This window comes from Petromyzon marinus, unplaced genomic scaffold (genome assembly GCF_048934315.1).
Source record: "Petromyzon marinus isolate PM22_M1 ecotype Great Lakes invasive population unplaced genomic scaffold, UKy_Petmar_22M1.pri1.0 PM_Scaffold_118, whole genome shotgun sequence".
Classification (NCBI taxonomy): domain Eukaryota; kingdom Metazoa; phylum Chordata; class Hyperoartia; order Petromyzontiformes; family Petromyzontidae; genus Petromyzon; species Petromyzon marinus.
The window spans coordinates 23787-47500 of record NW_027423078.1 but is presented as its reverse complement, the minus strand read 5'-3'; the positions used below and the strand labels follow the sequence as shown (position 1 = coordinate 47500).

The 23714-nt window shown below is 59.9% G+C and overlaps 1 protein-coding gene across 1 annotated transcript in view; it reads right to left on the bottom strand.

The window, feature by feature from the left end:
- Window positions 1–23714, bottom strand: part of LOC142922607 (nondiscriminating glutamyl-tRNA synthetase EARS2, mitochondrial-like) — a 45139-nt gene that overhangs the window by 3162 nt on the left and 18263 nt on the right. Inside the window, exons 6-7 of the mRNA XM_076063426.1 lie at window positions 7703–7833; window positions 5745–5886 (exon numbers count right to left, since the gene is read on the bottom strand). Of these exons, the coding sequence (XP_075919541.1) occupies window positions 5745–5886; window positions 7703–7833 (273 nt within the window). The remainder of the gene's footprint in view (window positions 1–5744; window positions 5887–7702; window positions 7834–23714) is intronic.

Here is a 23714-nt window from a genome sequence, read left to right as displayed (position 1 = left end):
CACGGGGGGGAGAGACACGGGGAGAGAGACACGGGGAGAGAGACACGGGGGGAGAGACACGGGGAGAGAGACACGGGGAGAGAGATACGGGGAGAGAGACACGGGGGGAGAGACACGGGGGGGGGAGAGACACGGGGAGAGAGACACGGGGGGGAGAGACACGGGGAGAGAGACACGGGGAGAGAGACACGGGGAGAGAGACACGGGGGGAGAGACACGGGGAGAGAGACACGGGGAGAGAGACATGGGGGGAGAGACACGGGGAGAGAGACACGGGGGGAGAGACACGGGGGGGGGGGACACGGGGGGGAGAGACACGGGGGGGGGAGAGACACGGGGGGGGGAGAGACACGGGGGGAGAGACACGGGGGGAGAGACACGGGGGGGGGAGAGACACGGGGGGGGGAGAGACACGGGGGGAGAGACACGGGGAGAGAGACACCGGGGGAGAGACACGGTGAGAGAGACACGGGGAGAGAGACACGGGGAGAGAGACACGGGGAGAGAGACACGGGGAGAGAGACACGGGGGGAGAGACACGGGGGGAGAGACACGGGGGGGGGAGAGACACGGGGGGGGGGAGAGACACGGGGGGAGAGACACGGGGGGAGAGACACGGGGGGGGGAGAGACACGGGGAGAGAGACACGGGGAGAGAGACACGGGGGGAGAGACACGGGGAGAGAGACACGGGGAGAGAGACACCGGGGGAGAGACACGGTGAGAGAGACACGGGGAGAGAGATACGGGGGGGCGAGAGACACGGGGGGAGAGACACGGGGAGGGAGACACGGGGAGGGAGACACGGGGGGAGAGACACGGGGGGAGAGACACGGGGGGAGAGACACGGGGGGAGAGACACGGGGGGAGAGACACGAGGGGAGAGACACCGGGGGAGAGACACGGGGGGGGGAGAGACACGGGGGGAGAGACAAGGGGGGGGGGGAGAGACACGGGGAGAGAGACACCGGGGGAGAGACACGCGGGGAGAGAGACACGGGGGGAGAGACACGGGGGGAGAGACACGGGGGGAGAGACACGGGGGGAGAGACACGGGGGGAGAGACACGGGGGGAGAGACACGGGGGGAGAGACACGGGGGGAGAGACACGGGGGGAGAGACACGGGGGGAGAGACACGGGGGGAGAGACACGGGGGGAGAGACACGGGGGGAGAGACACGGGGGGAGAGACACGGGGGGAGAGACACCGGGGGAGAGACACGGGGGGAGAGACACGGGGGGAGAGACACCGGGGGAGAGACACGGGGGGGGAGAGAGACACGGGGGGGAGAGACACGGTGGGGGAGAGACACGGGGGGAGAGACACGGGGGGAAAGACACGGGGGGGAGAGAGACACGGGGGGGAGAGACACGGGGGGAGAGACACGGGGGGAGAGACACGGGGGGGAGAGACACGGGGGGGAGAGACACGGGGGGAGAGACACGGGGGGAGAGACACGGGGGGAGAGACACGGGGGGAGAGACACGGGGGGAGAGACACGGGAAGCGATAGTGTAGTGGTTAGCGCTACGCTGCACTATGAACCTGGCGACCCAGGTTCGATTCCCGCTCATGGCCAACACCAGTGACGATTATCTGAACCGGTCCCGGGCCTCCCCTAGGTCGACTCAGCCTCAAATGAGTACCTGGTGTAGCGGTGTGTAAACATCGTCACTCTGTGTGTCACTCTGTGTGTGTGTGGGTGTGTGTCACTGTGTGTGTGTCACTGTGTGTGTGTGTCTGTGTCCGGCAAAACAACCCCCTACCTCCTCGCGGTGCCGGACGGGCAACTCTGTCGTGGACAATGCTGTGGGAGGAGATCCAATTTTGATTGGCTCCTCCCCTCATGGCGTCTGTGTGCACCACAGGGGCTAAACGGGGGCTCTGGACGGGTGCGAGGGGCTGGTAACCCCTCCACCTTCAATTAATTACCACGAAACCACGAGTTAAACTGAAATATCTAAACTAATAAGCTTGTGCCGGAGGCCCCGGGGGGCCAGGCGTCTATGACGTCTCCTGGCCAAACCCCAATTGGCGGAGCCAGGAGATTGAATCTCTACCCTCGGGGCTACTCCAGAAACAACGAAAAGCCACTACGGGTGGCCACGTGGAATGTTCGAATGCTCACTGCAGAGGAGAGGCTGCCACTCCTCTGTCGGGAGCTGGATCGGTACCGCCTGGATCTCTGTGGCATTCAGGAGGTCCGGTGGACCGGCTCTGGCTCCTGCCACCATGAGGGGTGGACAGTCCTCTACTCGGGGCAGCAGACTGCCAAACAACAGGGTGTGGCTCTTCTTTTGAACAAAAGAATGAAGGGGGCGTGGGAGCGTGGCGGTGAGGTGTGGGAAGCTGTAAGCCCCAGGCCACTTTGGGCTCGCCTTCCTATCAACCGGAGGCGAGGAATGGTGGTCGTGGTTCCTTATGCCCCCACCGAAGATGAACATCCGTGGAGGGATGCAGGCAAAGCCGATGAGTCAGATGCATTCTATAATCTCCTGTCACAGGTGCTGGCTAAAGTGGCCCCTCGGGATAGTCATCATGTTGGGTGACTTCAATGCCCGAGTTGGTCATGATACTGGCACCTGGTCTGGAGTGATTGGAGGGCATGGGCCAGATCAACTCAATAACAACGGTAGGAGGCTGCTAGATTTTTGTGCCGCCCATGGGCTTGTAATTACCAACACGCTGTTCCGGCATCGGCGCATCCACACAACATCATGGATGCATGCCGGGTCCAAGCAAGAACATCTGCTGGACTACATAGTGACGGACCAGCGAATGCGAGCCCATGTCCTTGACACCAGGACCTACCGTGGAGCTGATCTGCCCTCTGACCATCGACTAGTCATCTGTAAGATGCGCCTGCCATTCTTCCAATCCGGTGGTGGGTGTACACCCAGGACCCCATTCCAACATAAAGTGGCTTGGTATCAGTTATCTGATGAAAGTTGCAAGCGAGAATTTCATCATCGCTTGCGGCTGGGATTGGCATCGTCCCCGACTCCTCCTGATGTCGAGGGTAAATGGGCGAGGTTTAGGACTGTGACTCATGCAGCTGCAATAGCTGCTTTGGGTACGCGGTCCAGACCTCCCCAGAGACCCTGGCTGACAGAGGAGGTGTTCAGGATGGTTGAGAAAAAGCGACAGGCCCACTGTCATCGGCTACAGAATCCCACGTCAGAGAATGAGGAGGCTTACCGCAGCCTTCGCTCGGAGGTTCGGAGAGCCGTGAGGCGCTGCAAGGATGGGTGGTGGTCGCGGATTGCTGAGGAGATGGAGTCTGCCTCAGTGGCCCGTGATCACAAATCTCTATTTAACTCCATCAAAAAAGTAACCTGCAGCGCCACACCTATTACCATCATTAGGGGGAAAAACGGTGATCCAATCTCCGACCCCCAGGAACAGGTTCGCAGATTTGCTGAGCATTTCTGTGAGGTCCTGGGGGAGGGAAAATCCCTCAGCCAGGAAAACATCGTGGCACAAAGTGAGGATGACCCTGCTGAGGCTGCGGTGCCTCAAATATTGGAAGAAGTCACCCCCTGTGAGTGGCTGGCTGAGGTGCCATCTGCTGAGGAAGTATTGAAGGCGATCCGGAGTCTGAGACCAGGAAAGGCAGCGGGCAGAGATGATCTCCCAAGCGAAATGCTGAGGGAGGGTGGCGTTTGTGCAAAGACTGCCCTATATGACATCATAACAACAGTCTGGACCACTGGACGGGTTCCGCAGGATTGGAAGGATGCCCTGGTGGTCCCCCTTTTTAAGAAGGGGGACCGCACAGACTAACAACTACAGGGGCATCTCACTCCTCAGTGTGCCGGGAAAGGTCCTGGCAAGGATTATTCAACATCGCCTTGCCAGGCACGCTAGGAGAGGCTTGCGGAGCCCCAATGCGGTTTCAGGAAAGGGCGGTCCTGCACAGATGCCATATTTTCTGTCCGTCTGCTACAGCAGAGGTGTAGGGAATTCCAACAAGACCTACATCTCTGCTTTATTGACCTGGTCAAGGCCTATGATACCATCAGTAGGCCTGGGCTCTGGGTCGTTCTTCGTGCTTTTGGAGTACCTGACCCTCTGCTCACAATCATTAAGGACCTTCATGATGGTGAGCGGGCCCGGGTAAAACTACGTGGCCGGGAGTCAGAGCCATTCCCTGTACACCTTGGGGTGCGACAGGGATGTCCTCTGGCTCCCACATAATTTAACATCTATTTTGACCACGTAGTTCGTGAAGCCTTCAATAGCTGTACCGGGGGAATCTCCATATGGTACAGATATCATGGGAGGCTAATCGATGCCCGGGTGCGGTCAAGGGATGGCTCCCTATTGCTCAACCACGTTATGTATGCTGATGATTTGGTAATAGCTGCTCAGTCAGAGGAGGAGTTGGAGACGCTGCTGCTGAGACTGGAGCGTGCCACTAAGAGGTGGGGCCTTACCATCAGCCCCACCAAAACTAAGTACCTGCCTGGGTATTTTGTACCATCGGACACTCCACCCCCACAACTCCCAATCGGTGATGGGGCAGTTGTGGAGAGAGTGGAGAGTTTCCCATACCTGGGTAGTGTGCTTATGACTGGCTCCAGTTTAACAGCAGAGGTCTCACTCCGAATCAGTTGAGCAGCAATATCTTTTCATCGGTTGCGTAACGCTGTGTGGAAGCTACCTGGTCTGTCGCTCCGCACTAAGCTTCAGGTCTTCTCGGCTACGGTCATTCCCTCCCTTCTCTACGCTTGCGAAACGTGGACGCCCCTAATGGAACATCTTCGCCGGTTAGAAACATTTAGGCTGGCCTGCCTACGATCCATCCTGGGTTTAACCAGGCTGGATTGTGTGAGGCGCTCACAAATCCTTGAAAAATCTGGGCAAGGTCCCATCGGTGAACTCCTCCGGCGGGCAAGGCTGCGATGGCTGGGTCATGTAGCCCGCATGCCCAGCCAACGCATGCCGAAACAGCTTTTGTTCGGCCGGATTGAGGGGGCTAAGCGGACGCGGCACGGGCTAGAGAAGAGATGGAGTGACGTGGTACAGGAGGACGTGGAGCTGAGTGGACTTGCCGATGACTGGTACCAGCGGTGTCAAGATCGGCCTCTGTGGAGGAGGCTCGTGAAGGATGCTACTGGGCAGTTGGAGGCAGTCGCCCTCCAACAACAACGGAGGGCGGAGGAGCGATGCTCAGAACAACGAGCGGAGCGCCGGGTGGCTAAAGCACAGCAGGTTGGCACAGTAGGGGGCACAGGTGGTGCATCTGCCAGTCATCTCAGTCAGTCGACCCGTGGCACCTGGGTCTCCCCCGTGACCTCCTGCCAGCGGGCGTTCGACACTTCACGTGGCCTCAGGGTGCACATAGCCTGGCACAAGCGTCGTGGTGACGTCACCGCCACTTAGTGGTGAATGGCGGTTGTTGTTGTTGTTGTTGTGTCACTGTGTATGTGTGTCTGTGTGTGTGTGTCACTGTGTGTGTGTGTATGTGTGTATGTGTGTGTATGTGTGTATGTGTGTGTGTGTCACTGTGTGTGTCACTGTGTGTGTCTGTGTGTGCCTCACCTCCTGCCCTGTCAAGACGAGTCTCAGGCTCCTCATGTGTATGTGTGTGTCACTGTGTGTGTGTGTCATTGTGTGTGTGTGTATGTGTGTGTGTGTCACTGTGTGTATGTATGTATGTGTGTGTCACTGTGTGTGTGTGTCACTGTGTCTGTGTGTGTGTGTCACTGTGTGTGTCACTGTGTGTGTCTGTGTGTGCCTCACCTCCTGCCCTGTCAAGGCGAGCCTCAGGCTCCTCATGGCCGTCGGGAATGTCGTGGGAGAGGCCTCCTGCTGAAGGCCTTTCCTGAGCAGCGAGCCCAGCTGCTGGGCAGACGCTGACTCAGCCTCGTCCGACGATAGGATCCTGGGACGGGATCATCGTCAGCATCATCATCATCATCATCAGTATCATCATCATCATCAGTATCATCAGCATTATAATCATCACCATCATCACCATCATCATCATCAGTATCATCATCATCAGTATCATCATCAGTATCATCATCATCATCATCACCATCATCACCATCATCATCAGAATCATCATCACCATCAGAATCATCATCATCAGTATCATCATCATCAGCAGCATCATCATCAGTATCATCATCATCATCAGCATCATCATTTTCAGCATCATCATCAGTATCATTATCAGTATCATCAGCATCATCATCACCATCATTATCATCAGTATCATCATCAGCAGCATCATCATCACCATCATCACCATTACCAGCATCATCATCATCAGCATGATTATCATCAGCATCATCATCAGTATCATCAGTAGCATCATCACCATCATCATTATCAACATCATTATCAGCATCATCATCATCAGTATCATCATCAGCAGCAGCATCATCAGTATCATATGTGTGTGTGTCTGTGTGTGTGTGTCTGTGTGTATGTGTGACCTCCTGCCAGCGGGCGTTCGACACTTCACGTGGCCTCAAGGTGCACATAGCCTGGCACAAGCGTCGTGGTGACGTCACCGCCACTTAGTGGCGAATGGCGGTTGTTGTTGTTGTTGTGTGTGACTGTGTGTGTCTGTCTGTGTGTGTGTGACTGCGTGTGTGACTGTGTGTGTGTGTGTGTCTGTGTGTGTGTCTATGTGTCTGTGTGTGTGTGTCTGTGTGTATGTGTGTGTGTCTGTGTGTGTGTGTGTCTGTGTGTCTGTGTGTGTGTGTGTCTGTGTGTCTGTGTGTGACTGTGTGTGTGTGTCTGTGTGCTGTGTGTCTGTGTGTGTGTGTGTCTGTTTGTCTGTGTGTGTGTGTGTCTGTGTGTCTGTGTGTGTGTCTGTGTGTGTGTGTCTGTGTGTGTGTGTCTGTGTGTGTGTCTGTGTGTGTGTGTCTGTGTGTGTGTGTGTCTGTGTGTGTGTCTGTCTGTGTGTGTGTCTGTGTGTGTGTCTGTGTGTGTGTGACTGTGTGTGTGTGTGTGTCTGTGTGTGTGTGTATGTGTGTGTGTGTGTCTGTGTGTGTGTGTGTCTGTGTGTGTGTGTCTGTGTGTGTGTATGTGTGACTGTGTGCTGTGTGTGTCTGTGTGTATGTGTGTCTGTGTGTGTGTCTGTGTGTGTGTCTGTGTGTGTCTGAGTGTGTGTGTCTGAGTGTGTGTCTGTGTGTGTGTGTCTGTGTGCTGTGTGTCTGTGTGTGTGTGTGTGTCTGTTTGTCTGTGTGTGTGTGTGTGTCTGTGTGTCTGTGTGTGTGTCTGTGTGTGTGTGTCTGTGTGTGTGTGTCTGTGTGTGTGTGTGTGTCTGTTTGTCTGTGTGTGTGTGTGTGTCTGTGTGTCTGTGTGTGTGTCTGTGTGTGTGTGTCTGTGTGTGTGTGTCTGTGTGTGTGTCTGTGTGTGTGTGTCTGTGTGTGTGTGTGTCTGTCTGTGTGTGTGTCTGTGTGTGTGTCTGTGGTGTGTGACTGTGTGTGTGTGTGTGTCTGTGTGTGTGTGTGTATGTGTGTGTGTGTGTCTGTGTGTGTGTGTGTCTGTGTGTGTGTGTCTGTGTGTGTGTATGTGTGACTGTGTGCTGTGTGTGTCTGTGTGTATGTGTGTCTGTGTGTGTGTCTGTGTGTGTGTCTGTGTGTGTCTGAGTGTGTGTGTGTCTGTGTGTGTGTGTCTGTGTGTCTGAGTGTGTGTGTCTGAGTGTGTGTGTGTGTCTGTGTGTGTGTGTGGTGTCTCTCCACCTGATGACGCATGCACACAGGGGTGCGTACGCAGGGTTTATTGAATCCATCTGTGCGGCCGAGACGCTGGGCCGTTTCCACACAAAGTCATAGGGGGCAGACACCAACTCGGACAGCTGGGACACGTGGCCCTGACACACGGGGAGAGAGACACGGTTAGACACGGGGAGAGAGACACGTGGCCCTGAGACACGGGGAGAGAGACACGGGGAGAGAGACACGGAGAGAGACACACGGGGAGAGAGACACACGGGGAGAGAGAGACACGCAGAGAGAGACACACGGGGAGAGAGAGACACGGAGAGAGAGACACACGGGGAGAGAGAGACACGGGGAGAGAGACACGTGGCCCTGACACACGGGGAGAGAGACACGGAGAGAGACACACGGGGAGAGAGACACACGGGGAGAGAGAGACACGCAGAGAGAGACACACGGGGAGAGAGAGACACGGAGAGAGAGACACACGGGGAGAGAGAGACACGGGGAGAGAGACACGTGGCCCTGACACACGGGGAGAGAGACACGGAGAGAGAGACGGTTAGACACGGGGAGAGAGACACGGGGAGAGAGACACGGGGAGAGAGACACACGGGGAGAGAGAGACACGTGGCCCTGACACACGGGGAGAGAGACACGGAGAGAGAGAGACGGGGAGACACACGGGGAGAGAGACACGGAGAGAGACACACGGGAAGACACGGGGAGAGAGAGAGACACGTGGCCCTGACACACGGGGAGAGAGACACGGAGAGAGAGAGAGAGACGGGGAGACACACGGGGAGACACACGGGGAGAGAGAAACGGTTAGACACGGGGAGAGAGAGACACGGGGAGAGAGAGACAGTTAGACACGGGGAGAGAGAGACACGGGGAGAGAGAGACAGTTAGACACGGGGAGAGACACGGGGAGAGAGAGACACGGGGAGAGAGAGAGACACGGGGAGAGACACAGTGAGACACGGGGAGAGAGAGAGACACGTGGCCCTGACACACGGGGAGAGAGACACGGGGAGAGACACACGGGGAGAGAGAGACACGGGGAGAGAGAGACACGGTGAGACACGGGGAGAGAGAGACACGGGGAGAGAGACACGGGGAGACACACGGGGAGAGAGAGACACGGGGAGAGAGAGACACGGTTAGACACGGGGAGAGAGACACGGGGAGAGAGACACGGGGAGACACACGGGGAGAGAGAGACACGGGGAGAGAGAGACACGGTTAGACACGGGGAGAGAGACACGGGGAGAGAGACACGGGGAGACACACGGGGAGAGAGAGACACGGGGAGAGAGAGACACGGTTAGACACGGGGAGAGAGACACGGGGAGAGAGACACGGGGAGACACACGGGGAGAGAGAGACACGGGGAGAGAGAGACACGGTTAGACACGGGGAGAGAGACACGGGGAGAGAGAGACACGGGGAGAGAGAGACACGGGGAGAGAGAGACACGGGGAGAGAGAGACACGGGGAGAGAGAGACACGGGGAGAGAGAGACACGGGGAGAGACAGACACACGGAGAGAGACGCACGGTTAGACACGGGGACAGAGACACGGGGAGAGAGACACGGGGAGAGAGAGACACGGTTAGACACGGGGAGAGAGAGACACTGGGAGAGAGACACGTGGCCCTGACACACGGGGAGAGACACACGGGGAGAGAGAGACACGGTTAGACACGGGGAGAGAGAGACACGGGGAGAGAGACACGTGGCCATGACACACGGGGAGAGAGAGACACGGTTAGACGCGGGGAGAGAGACACGGGGAGAGAGAGACACGGTTAGACACGGGGAGAGACACGGGGAGAGAGAGACACGGGGAGAGAGAGACACGGGGAGAGAGAGACACGGGGAGAGAGAGACACGGGGAGAGGGAGACACGGGGAGAGAGAGACACGTGGCCCTGACACACGGGGAGAGACACGGGGAGAGAGACACGGTTAGACACGGGGAGAGAGAGACACGGGGAGAGAGACACACGGTTAGACACGGGGAGAGAGAGACGGCGAGAGAGACACAGTGAGAGAGAGACACGGGGAGAGAGAGAGACACGGGGAGAGAGAAACGGGGAGAGAGACACGGGGAGAGACACGGGGAGAGAGAGACACGGGGAGAGAGAGAGACACGGGGAGAGAGACACGGGGAGAGAGAGACGGTTAGACACGGGGAGAGAGACACGGGGAGAGAGACACGGGGAGAGAGAGACACGGGGAGAGAGACACGGGGAGAGAGACACGGTTAGACACGGGGAGAGACACGGGGAGAGAGAGACACGGGGAGAGAGAGAGAGACACGTGGCCCTGACACACGGGGAGAGAGACACGGAGAGAGAGAGACACGGGGAGAGAGACACGGGGAGAGAGAGAGACACGGGGAGAGAGACACGGGGAGAGAGACACGGGGAGAGAGACACGGGGAGAGACACGGGGAGAGACACGGGGAGAGAGACACGGGGAGAGAGAGACACGGGAAGAGAGACACGGGGAGAGACACGGGGAGAGACACGGGGAAAGACACGGGGAGAGACACGGGGAGAGAGACACGGGGAGAGAGACACGGGGAGAGAGAGACACGGTTAGACACGGGGAGAGAGACACGGGGAGAGACACGGGGAGAGAGAGACGCGGTTAGACACGGGGAGAGAGACACGGGGAGAGAAAGACACGGGGAGAGAGAGACGGTTAGAGACGGGGAGAGAGACACGGGGAGAGAGACACGGGGAGAGAGAGACACGGGGAGAGAGACACGTGGGGAGAGAGAGACACGGGGAGAGAGACACGGGGAGAGAGAGAGACACGGGGAGAGAGAGACACGGGGAGAGAGAGACACGGGGAGAGAGAGACACGGGGAGAGAGAGACACGGGGAGAGAAAGACACGGGGAGAGAGACACGGGGAGAGAGACACGGGGAGAGAGACACGGGGAGAGAGACATTGAGAGAGAGAGACACGGGGAGAGAGACACGGAGAGAGAAACACGGGGAGAGAGACAGGGGGAGAGAGACACGGGCAGAGAGACACGCAGGGAGAGAGAGACACGGGGAGACACGGGGAGAGAGACACGGAGAGAGAAACACGGGGAGAGAGACACGGGGAGAGAGACACGGGCAGAGAGACACGGGGAGAGAGAGAGACAGGGGGAGAGAGACGCGGGGAGAGAGACATGGGGATAGAGACACGGGGAGAGAGTCACGGGGAGAGAGACACGGGGAGAGAGAGACACGGGGAGAGAGAGAGACAGGGGGAGAGAGACACGGGGAGAGAGAGACGGTTAGACACGGGGAGAGAGACACGGGGAGAGAGAGACGGTTAGACACGGGGAGAGAGACACGGGGAGAGAGACACGGGGAGAGAGACACGGTTAGACACGGGGAGAGACACGGGGAGAGAGACACGGGGAGAGAGAGAGACACGGGGAGAGAGACACGAGGAGAGAGACACGAGGAGAGAGACACGGGGAGAGACACGGGGAGAGACACGGGGAGAGAGACACGGGGAGAGAGAGACACGGGAAGAGACACACGGGGAGAGACACGGGGAGAGACACGGGGAGAGAGACACGGGGAGAGAGACACGGGGAGAGAGAGACACGGTTAGACACGGGGAGAGAGACACGGGAAGAGAGAGACACGGGGAGAGAGACACGGGGAGAGAGACACGGTTAGACACGGGGAGAGATACGGGGAGAGAGAGACACGGGGAGAGAGAGAGACACGTGGCCCTGACACACGGGGATAGAGACACGGAGAGAGAGAGACACGGGGAGAGAGACACGGGGAGAGAGACACGGGGAGAGAGACACGGGGAGAGACACGGGGAGAGAAACGGGGAGAGACACGGGGAGAGAGACACGGGGAGAGAGACACGGGGAGAGAGAGACACGTGGCCCTGACACACGGGGAGAGACACGGGGAGAGAGACACGGGGAGAGAGACACGGTTAGACATGGGGAGAGAGACACGGGGAGAGAGAGACACGGGGAGAGAAAGAGGCACGGGGAGAGAGACACGGGGAGAGACACGGAGAGAGAGAGAGACACGGGGAGAGAGACGGGGAGAGAGAGACACGGTTAGACACGGGGAGAGAGAGACACGGGGAGAGAGACACGTGGCCCTGACACACGGGGAGAGAGACACGGGGAGAGAGAGACACGGTTAGACACGGGGAGAGACACACGGGGAGAGAGAGACACGGTTAGACACGGGGAGAGACACGGGGAGAGAGAGACACGGGGAGAGAGAGACACGGGGAGAGAGAGACACGGGGAGAGAGGGACACGGGGAGAGAGAGACACGGGGAGAGACAGACACACGGAGAGAGACACACGGTTAGACACGGGGACAGAGACACGGGGAGAGAGACACGGGGAGAGAGACACGTGGCCCTGACACACGGCGAGACACACGGGGAGAGATAGAGACACGGGGAGAGAGAGAGACACGGGGAGAGAGACACGGGGAGAGAGAGACACGGTTAGACACGGGGAGAGAGAGACACTGGGAGAGAGACACGTGGCCCTGACACACGGGGAGAGACACACAGGGAGAGAGAGACACGGTTAGACACGGGGAGAGAGAGACACGGGGAGAGAGACACGTGGCCAAGACACACGGGGAGAGAGACACGGGGAGAGAGAGACACGGTTAGACGCGGGGAGAGAGACACGGGGAGAGAGAGACACGGTTAGACACGGGGAGAGACACGGGGAGAGAGAGACACGGGGAGAGAGAGACACGGGGAGAGAGAGACACGGGGAGAGAGAGACACGGGGAGAGAGAGACACGGGGAGAGAGAGACACGGGGAGAGAGAGACACGGGGAGAGAGAGACACGTGGCCCTGACACACGGGGAGAGACACGGGGAGAGAGACACGGTTAGACACGGGGAGAGAGAGACACGGGGAGAGAGACACACGGTTAGACACGGGGAGAGAGAGACGGCGAGAGAGACACAGTGAGAGAGAGACACGGGGAGAGAGAGAGACACGGGGAGAAAGACACAGGGAGAGAGACACGGGGAGAGACACGGGGAGAGGGAGACACGGGGAGAGAGAGAGAGACACGGGGAGAGAGACACGGGGAGAGAGAGACGGTTAGACACGGGGAGAGAGACACTGGGAGAGACACACGGGGAGAGAGAGACGGTTAGACACGGGGAGAAAGACACGGGGAGAGAGACACGGGGAGAGAGACACGGTTAGACACGGGGAGAGACACGGGGAGAGAGAGACACGGGGAGAGAGAGAGAGACACGTGGCCCTGACACACGGGGAGAGAGACACGGAGAGAGAGAGACACGGGGAGAGAGACACGGGGAGAGAGAGAGACACGGGGAGAGAGACACGGGGAGAGAGACACGGGGAGAGAGACACAAGGAGAGACACGGGGAGAGACACGGGGAGAGAGACACGGGGAGAGAGAGACACGGGAAGAGAGACACGGGGAGAGACACGGGGAGAGACACGGGGAGAGACAAGGGGAGAGAGACACGGGGAGAGAGACACGGGGAGAGAGAGACACGGTTAGACACGGGGAGAGAGACACGGGGAGAGACACGGGGAGAGAGAGACGCAGTTAGACACGGGGAGAGAGACACGGGGAGAGAAAGACACGGGGAGAGAGAGACGGTTAGAGACGGGGAGAGAGACACGGGGAGAGAGACACGGGGAGAGAGAGACACGTGGGGAGAGAGAGACACGGGGAGAGAGACACACGGGGAGAGAGACACGGGGAGAGAGAGACACGGGGAGAGAGAGACACGGGGAGAGAGAGACACGGGGAGAGACACGGGGAGAGACACGGGGAGAGAGAGACACGGGGAGAGAAAGACACGGGGAGAGAGACACGGGGAGAGAGACACGGGGAGAGAGACATTGAGAGAGAGAGACACGGGGAGAGAGACACGGAGAGAGAAACACGGGGAGAGAGACATGGGGAGAGAGACACGGGCAGAGAGAGACACAGGGAGAGAGAGAGACATGGGGAGCGAGACACGGGGAGAGAGAGACGTTAGACACGGGGAGAGAGACACGGGGAGAGAGACACGGGGAGAGAGACACGGTTAGACACGGGGAGAGACACGGGGAGAGAGAGACACGGGGAGAGAGAGACACGTGGCCCTGACACACGGGGCGAGAGACACGGAGAGAGAGAGACACGGGGAGAGAGACACGGGGAGAGAGAGAGACACGGGGAGAGAGACACGAGGAGAGAGACACGGGGAGAGAGACACGGGGAGAGACACGGGGAGAGACACGGGGAGAGAGACACGGGGAGAGAGAGACACGGGAAGAGAGACACGGGGAGAGACACGGGGAGAGACACGGGGAGAGAGACACGGGGAGAGAGACACGGGGAGAGAGAGACACGGTTAGACACGGGGAGAGAGACACGGGGAGAGAGAGACACGGGGAGAGAGACACGGGGAGAGAGACACGGTTAGACACGGGGAGAGATACGGGGAGAGAGAGACACGGGGAGAGAGAGAGACACGGGGAGAGACACAGTGAGACACGGGGAGAGAGAGAGACACGTGGCCCTGACACACGGGGAGAGAGACACGGGGAGAGACACACGGGGAGAGAGACACGGGGAGAGAGAGACACGGGGAGAGAGAGACACGGTTAGACACGGGGAGAGAGATACGGGGAGAGAGACACGGGGAGACACACGGGGAGAGAGAGACACGGGGAGAGAGAGACACGGTTAGACACGGGGAGAGAGACACGGGGAGAGAGACACGGGGAGACACACGGGGAGAGAGAGACACGGGGAGAGAGAGACACGGTTAGACACGGGGAGAGAGACACGGGGAGAGAGACACGGGGAGACACACGGGGAGAGAGAGACACGGGGAGAGAGAGACACGGTTAGACACGGGGAGAGAGACACGGGGAGAGAGAGACACGGGGAGAGAGAGACACGGGGAGAGAGAGACACGGGGAGAGAGAGACACGGGGAGAGACAGACACGGGGAGAGAGAGACACGGGGAGAGACAGACACACGGAGAGAGACGCACGGTTAGACACGGGGACAGAGACACGGGGAGAGAGACACGGGGAGAGAGAGACACGGTTAGACACGGGGAGAGAGAGACACTGGGAGAGAGACACGTGGCCCTGACACACGGGGAGAGACACACGGGGAGAGAGAGACACGGTTAGACACGGGGAGAGAGAGACACGGGGAGAGAGACACGTGGCCATGACACACGGGGAGAGAGAGACACGGTTAGACGCGGGGAGAGAGACACGGGGAGAGAGAGACACGGTTAGACACGGGGAGAGACACGGGGAGAGAGAGACACGGGGAGAGAGAGACACGGGGAGAGAGAGACACGGGGAGAGAGAGACACGGGGAGAGAGAGACACGGGGAGAGAGAGACACGTGGCCCTGACACACGGGGAGAGACACGGGGAGAGAGACACGGTTAGACACGGGGAGAGAGAGACACGGGGAGAGAGACACACGGTTAGACACGGGGAGAGAGAGACGGCGAGAGAGACACAGTGAGAGAGAGACACGGGGAGAGAGAGAGACACGGGGAGAGAGAAACGGGGAGAGAGACACGGGGAGAGACACGGGGAGAGAGAGACACGGGGAGAGAGAGAGACACGGGGAGAGAGACACGGGGAGAGAGAGACGGTTAGACACGGGGAGAGAGACACGGGGAGAGAGACACGGGGAGAGAGAGACACGGGGAGAGAGACACGGGGAGAGAGACACGGTTAGACACGGGGAGAGACACGGGGAGAGAGAGACACGGGGAGAGAGAGAGAGACACGTGGCCCTGACACACGGGGAGAGAGACACGGAGAGAGAGAGACACGGGGAGAGAGACACGGGGAGAGAGAGAGACACGGGGAGAGAGACACGGGGAGAGAGACACGGGGAGAGAGACACGGGGAGAGACACGGGGAGAGACACGGGGAGAGAGACACGGGGAGAGAGAGACACGGGAAGAGAGACACGGGGAGAGACACGGGGAGAGACACGGGGAAAGACACGGGGAGAGACACGGGGAGAGAGACACGGGGAGAGAGACACGGGGAGAGAGAGACACGGTTAGACACGGGGAGAGAGACACGGGGAGAGACACGGGGAGAGAGAGACGCGGTTAGACACGGGGAGAGAGACACGGGGAGAGAAAGACACGGGGAGAGAGAGACGGTTAGAGACGGGGAGAGAGACACGGGGAGAGAGACACGGGGAGAGAGAGACACGGGGAGAGAGACACGTGGGGAGAGAGACACGGGGAGAGAGACACGGGGAGAGAGAGAGACACGGGGAGAGAGAGACACGGGGAGAGAGAGACACGGGGAGAGAGAGACACGGGGAGAGAGAGACACGGGGAGAGAAAGACACGGGGAGAGAGACACGGGGAGAGAGACACGGGGAGAGAGACACGGGGAGAGAGACATTGAGAGAGAGAGACACGGGGAGAGAGACACGGAGAGAGAAACACGGGGAGAGAGACAGGGGGAGAGAGACACGGGCAGAGAGACACGCAGGGAGAGAGAGACACGGGGAGACACGGGGAGAGAGACACGGAGAGAGAAACACGGGGAGAGAGACACGGGGAGAGAGACACGGGCAGAGAGACACGGGGAGAGAGAGAGACAGGGGGAGAGAGACGCGGGGAGAGAGACATGGGGATAGAGACACGGGGAGAGAGTCACGGGGAGAGAGACACGGGGAGAGAGAGACACGGGGAGAGAGAGAGACAGGGGGAGAGAGACACGGGGAGAGAGAGACGGTTAGACACGGGGAGAGAGACACGGGGAGAGAGAGACGGTTAGACACGGGGAGAGAGACACGGGGAGAGAGACACGGGGAGAGAGACACGGTTAGACACGGGGAGAGACACGGGGAGAGAGACACGGGGAGAGAGAGAGACACGGGGAGAGAGACACGAGGAGAGAGACACGAGGAGAGAGACACGGGGAGAGACACGGGGAGAGACACGGGGAGAGAGACACGGGGAGAGAGAGACACGGGAAGAGACACACGGGGAGAGACACGGGGAGAGACACGGGGAGAGAGACACGGGGAGAGAGACACGGGGAGAGAGAGACACGGTTAGACACGGGGAGAGAGACACGGGAAGAGAGAGACACGGGGAGAGAGACACGGGGAGAGAGACACGGTTAGACACGGGGAGAGATACGGGGAGAGAGAGACACGGGGAGAGAGACACGTGGGGAGAGAGAGACACGGGGAGAGAGACACGGGAGAGAGAGAGACACGGGGAGAGAGAGACACGGGGAGAGAGAGACACGGGGAGAGAGAGACACGGGGAGAGAGAGACACGGGGAGAGAAAGACACGGGGAGAGAGACACGGGGAGAGAGACACGGGGAGAGAGACACGGGGAGAGAGACATTGAGAGAGAGAGACACGGGGAGAGAGACACGGAGAGAGAAACACGGGGAGAGAGACAGGGGGAGAGAGACACGGGCAGAGAGACACGCAGGGAGAGAGAGACACGGGGAGACACGGGGAGAGAGACACGGAGAGAGAAACACGGGGAGAGAGACACGGGGAGAGAGACACGGGCAGAGAGACACGGGGAGAGAGAGAGACAGGGGGAGAGAGACGCGGGGAGAGAGACATGGGGATAGAGACACGGGGAGAGAGTCACGGGGAGAGAGACACGGGGAGAGAGAGACACGGGGAGAGAGAGAGACAGGGGGAGAGAGACACGGGGAGAGAGAGACGGTTAGACACGGGGAGAGAGACACGGGGAGAGAGAGACGGTTAGACACGGGGAGAGAGACACGGGGAGAGAGACACGGGGAGAGAGACACGGTTAGACACGGGGAGAGACACGGGGAGAGAGACACGGGGAGAGAGAGAGACACGGGGAGAGAGACACGAGGAGAGAGACACGAGGAGAGAGACACGGGGAGAGACACGGGGAGAGACACGGGGAGAGAGACACGGGGAGAGAGAGACACGGGAAGAGACACACGGGGAGAGACACGGGGAGAGACACGGGGAGAGAGACACGGGGAGAGAGACACGGGGAGAGAGAGACACGGTTAGACACGGGGAGAGAGACACGGGAAGAGAGAGACACGGGGAGAGAGACACGGGGAGAGAGACACGGTTAGACACGGGGAGAGATACGGGGAGAGAGAGACACGGGGAGAGAGAGAGACACGTGGCCCTGACACACGGGGATAGAGACACGGAGAGAGAGAGACACGGGGAGAGAGACACGGGGAGAGAGACACGGGGAGAGAGACACAGGGAGAGACACGGGGAGAGAAACGGGGAGAGACACGGGGAGAGAGACACGGGGAGAGAGACACGGGGAGAGAGAGACACGTGGCCCTGACACACGGGGAGAGACACGGGGAGAGAGACACGGGGAGAGAGACACGGTTAGACATGGGGAGAGAGACACGGGGAGAGAGAGACACGGGGAGAGAAAGAGGCACGGGGAGAGAGACACGGGGAGAGACACGGAGAGAGAGAGAGACACGGGGAGAGAGACGGGGAGAGAGAGACACGGTTAGACACGGGGAGAGAGAGACACGGGGAGAGAGACACGTGGCCCTGACACACGGGGAGAGAGACACGGGGAGAGAGAGACACGGTTAGACACGGGGAGAGACACACGGGGAGAGAGAGACACGGTTAGACACGGGGAGAGACACGGGGAGAGAGAGACACGGGGAGAGAGAGACACGGGGAGAGAGAGACACGGGGAGAGAGAGACACGGGGAGAGAGAGACACGGGGAGAGACAGACACACGGAGAGAGACACACGGTTAGACACGGGGACAGAGACACGGGGAGAGAGACACGGGGAGAGAGACACGTGGCCCTGACACACGGCGAGACACACGGGGAGAGATAGAGACACGGGGAGAGAGAGAGACACGGGGAGAGAGACACGGGGAGAGAGAGACACGGTTAGACACGGGGAGAGAGAGACACTGGGAGAGAGACACGTGGCCCTGACACACGGGGAGAGACACACAGGGAGAGAGAGACACGGTTAGACACGGGGAGAGAGAGACACGGGGAGAGAGACACGTGGCCAAGACACACGGGGAGAGAGACACGGGGAGAGAGAGACACGGTTAGACGCGGGGAGAGAGACACGGGGAGAGAGAGACACGGTTAGACACGGGGAGAGACACGGGGAGAGAGAGACACGGGGAGAGAGAGACACGGGGAGAGAGAGACACGGGGAGAGAGAGACACGTGGCCCTGACACACGGGGAGAGACACGGGGAGAGAGACACGGTTAGACACGGGGAGAGAGAGACACGGGGAGAGAGACACACGGTTAGACACGGGGAGAGAGAGACGGCGAGAGAGACACAGTGAGAGAGAGACACGGGGAGAGAGAGAGACACGGGGAGAAAGACACAGGGAGAGAGACACGGGGAGAGACACGGGGAGAGAGAGACACGGGGAGAGAGAGAGAGACACGGGGAGAGAGACACGGGGAGAGAGAGACGGTTAGACACGGGGAGAGAGACACTGGGAGAGACACACGGGGAGAGAGAGACGGTTAGACACGGGGAGAAAGACACGGGGAGAGAGACACGGGGAGAGAGACACGGTTAGACACGGGGAGAGACACGGGGAGAGAGAGACACGGGGAGAGAGAGAGAGACACGTGGCCCTGACACACGGGGAGAGAGACACGGAGAGAGAGAGACACGGGGAGAGAGACACGGGGAGAGAGAGAGACACGGGGAGAGAGACACGGGGAGAGAGACACGGGGAGAGAGACACAAGGAGAGACACGGGGAGAGACACGGGGAGAGAGACACGGGGAGAGAGACACGGGGAGAGAGAGACACGGGAAGAGAGACACGGGGAGAGACACGGGGAGAGACACGGGGAGAGACAAGGGGAGAGAGACACGGGGAGAGAGACACGGGGAGAGAGAGACACGGTTAGACACGGGGAGAGAGACACGGGGAGAGACACGGGGAGAGAGAGACGCGGTTAGACACGGGGAGAGAGACACGGGGAGAAAAAGACACGGGGAGAGAGAGACGGTTAGAGACGGGGAGAGAGACACGGGGAGAGAGACACGGGGAGAGAGAGACACGGGGAGAGAGACACGTGGGGAGAGAGAGACACGGGGAGAGAGACACGGGGAGAGAGAGACACGGGGAGAGAGAGACACGGGGAGAGAGAGACACGGGGAGAGACACGGGGAGAGAGAGACATGGGGAGAGAAAGACACGGGGAGAGAGACACGGGGAGAGAGACACGGGGAGAGAGACATTGAGAGAGAGAGACACGGGGAGAGAGACACGGAGAGAGAAACACGGGGAGAGAGACATGGGGAGAGAGACACGGGCAGAGAGACACGCAGGGAGAGAGAGACATGGGGAGCGAGACGCGGGGAGAGAGACACGGGGATAGAGACACGGGGAGAGAGTCACGGGGAGAGAGACACGGGGAGAGAGAGACACAGGGAGAGAGAGAGACACGGGGAGAGAGACACGGGGAGAGAGAGACGTTAGACACGGGGAGAGAGACACGGGGAGAGAGAGACGGTTAGACACGGGGAGAGAGACACGGGGAGAGAGACACGGGGAGAGAGACACGGGGAGAGAGACACGGTTAGACACGGGGAGAGACACGGGGAGAGAGAGACACGGGGAGAGAGAGACACGTGGCCCTGACACACGGGGCGAGAGACACGGAGAGAGAGAGACACGGGGAGAGAGACACGGGGAGAGAGAGAGACACGGGGAGAGAGACACGAGGAGAGAGACACGGGGAGAGAGACACGGGGAGAGACACGGGGAGAGACACGGGGAGAGAGACACGGGGAGAGAGAGACACGGGAAGAGAGACACGGGGAGAGACACGGGGAGAGACACGGGGAGAGAGACACGGGGAGAGAGACACGGGGAGAGAGAGACACGGTTAGACACGGGGAGAGAGACACGGGGAGAGAGAGACACGGGGAGAGAGACACGGGGAGAGAGACACGGTTAGACACGGGGAGAGATACGGGGAGAGAGAGACACGGGGAGAGAGAGAGACACGTGGCCCTGACACACGGGGATAGAGACACGGAGAGAGAGAGACACGGGGAGAGAGACACGGGGAGAGAGACACGGGGAGAGAGACACGGGGAGAGACACGGGGAGAGAAACGGGGAGAGACACGGGGAGAGACACGGGGAGAGAGACACGGGGAGAGAGACACGGGGAGAGAGAGACACGTGGCCCTGACACACGGGGAGAGACACGGGGAGAGAGACACGGGGAGAGAGACACGGTTAGACATGGGGAGAGAGACACGGTTAGACATGGGGAGAGAGACACGGGGAGAGAGACACGGGGAGAGAGAGAGACACGGGGAGAGAGACACGGGGAGAGACACGGAGAGAGAGAGAGAGACACGGGGAGAGAGACACGGTTAGACACGGGGAGAGACAAGGGGAGAGAGAGACACGGGGCGAGAGACACGGTTAGACACGGGGAGAGAGAGACACGGGGAGAGAGACACGGGGAGAGAGACACGGTTAGACACGGGGAGAGAGAGACACGGAGAGAGAGAGACACGTGACCCTGACACACGGGGAGACACACGGGGAGAGAGACACGGGGAGAGAGACACGGGAAGAGAGACACGGGGAGAGACGCGGGGAGAGAGGGACACGGGGAGAGAGACATGGGGAGAGAGAGAGACACGGGGAGAGAGAGACACGCGGAGAGAGAGACACGGGGACACAGAGAGACACGGGGAGAGAGAGACATGTGGGGAGAGAGACACAGGGAGAGAGAGACACGCGGAGAGAGAGACATGGGGAGAGACATGGGGAGAGAGACACAGGGAGAGAGAGACACGGGGAGAGAGAGACACGGGGAGAGAGACACGCGGAGAGAGAGACATGGGGAGAGAGATACGGAGAGAGAGAGACACGGTTAGACACGGGGAGAGAGAGACACTGGGAGAGAGACACGTGGCCCTGACACACGGGGAGAGACACACAGGGAGAGAGAGACACGGTTAGACACGGGGAGAGAGAGACACGGGGAGAGAGACACGTGGCCAAGACACACGGGGAGAGAGACACGGGGAGAGAGAGACACGGTTAGACGCGGGGAGAGAGACACGGGGAGAGAGAGACACGGTTAGACACGGGGAGAGAGAGACACGAGGAGAGAGAGACACGGGGAGAGAGAGACACGGGGAGAGAGAGACACGGGGAGAGAGAGACACGTGGCCCTGACACACGGGGAGAGACACGGGGAGAGAGACACGGTTAGACACGGGGAGAGAGAGACACGGGGAGAGAGACACACGGTTAGACACGGGGAGAGAGAGACGGCGAGAGAGACACAGTGAGAGAGAGACACGGGGAGAGAGAGAGACACGGGGAGAAAGACACAGGGAGAGAGACACGGGGAGAGACACGGGGAGAGAGAGACACGGGGAGAGAGAGAGAGACACGGGGAGAGAGACACGGGGAGAGAGAGACGGTTAGACACGGGGAGAGACACTGGGAGAGACACACGGGGAGAGAGAGACGGTTAGACACGGGGAGAAAGACACGGGGAGAGAGACACGGGGAGAGAGACACGGTTAGACACGGGGAGAGACACGGGGAGAGAGAGACACGGGGAGAGAGAGAGAGACACGTGGCCCTGACACACGGGGAGAGAGACACGGAGAGAGAGAGACACGGGGAGAGAGACACGGGGAGAGAGAGAGACACGGGGAGAGAGACACGGGGAGAGAGACACGGGGAGAGAGACACAAGGAGAGACACGGGGAGAGACACGGGGAGAGAGACACGGGGAGAGAGACACGGGGAGAGAGAGACACGGGAAGAGAGACACGGGGAGAGACACGGGGAGAGACACGGGGAGAGACAAGGGGAGAGAGACACGGGGAGAGAGACACGGGGAGAGAGAGACACGGTTAGACACGGGGAGAGAGACACGGGGAGAGACACGGGGAGAGAGAGACGCGGTTAGACACGGGGAGAGAGACACGGGGAGAGAAAGACACGGGGAGAGAGAGACGGTTAGAGACGGGGAGAGAGACACGGGGAGAGAGACACGGGGAGAGAGAGACACGGGGAGAGAGACACGTGGGGAGAGAGAGACACGGGGAGAGAGACACGGGGAGAGAGAGACACGGGGAGAGAGAGACACGGGGAGAGACACGGGGAGAGAGAGACATGGGGAGAGAAAGACACGGGGAGAGAGACACGGGGAGAGAGACACGGGGAGAGAGACATTGAGAGAGAGAGACACGGGGAGAGAGACACGGAGAGAGAAACACGGGGAGAGAGACATGGGGAGAGAGACACGGGCAGAGAGACACGCAGGGAGAGAGAGACATGGGGAGCGAGACGCGGGGAGAGAGACACGGGGATAGAGACACGGGGAGAGAGTCACGGGGAGAGAGACACGGGGAGAGAGAGACACAGGGAGAGAGACACGGGGAGAGAGAGACACAGGGAGAGAGAGAGACACGGGGAGAGAGACACGGGGAGAGAGAGACGTTAGACACGGGGAGAGAGACACGGGGAGAGAGAGACGGTTAGACACGGGGAGAGAGACACGGGGAGAGAGACACGGGGAGAGAGACACGGGGAGAGAGACACGGTTAGACACGGGGAGAGACACGGGGAGAGAGAGACACGGGGAGAGAGAGACACGTGGCCCTGACACACGGGGCGAGAGACACGGAGAGAGAGAGACACGGGGAGAGAGACACGGGGAGAGAGAGAGACACGGGGAGAGAGACACGAGGAGAGAGACACGGGGAGAGAGACACGGGGAGAGACACGGGGAGAGACACGGGGAGAGAGACACGGGGAGAGAGAGACACGGGAAGAGAGACACGGGGAGAGACACGGGGAGAGACACGGGGAGAGAGACACGGGGAGAGAGACACGGGGAGAGAGAGACACGGTTAGACACGGGGAGAGAGACACGGGGAGAGAGAGACACGGGGAGAGAGACACGGGGAGAGAGACACGGTTAGACACGGGGAGAGATACGGG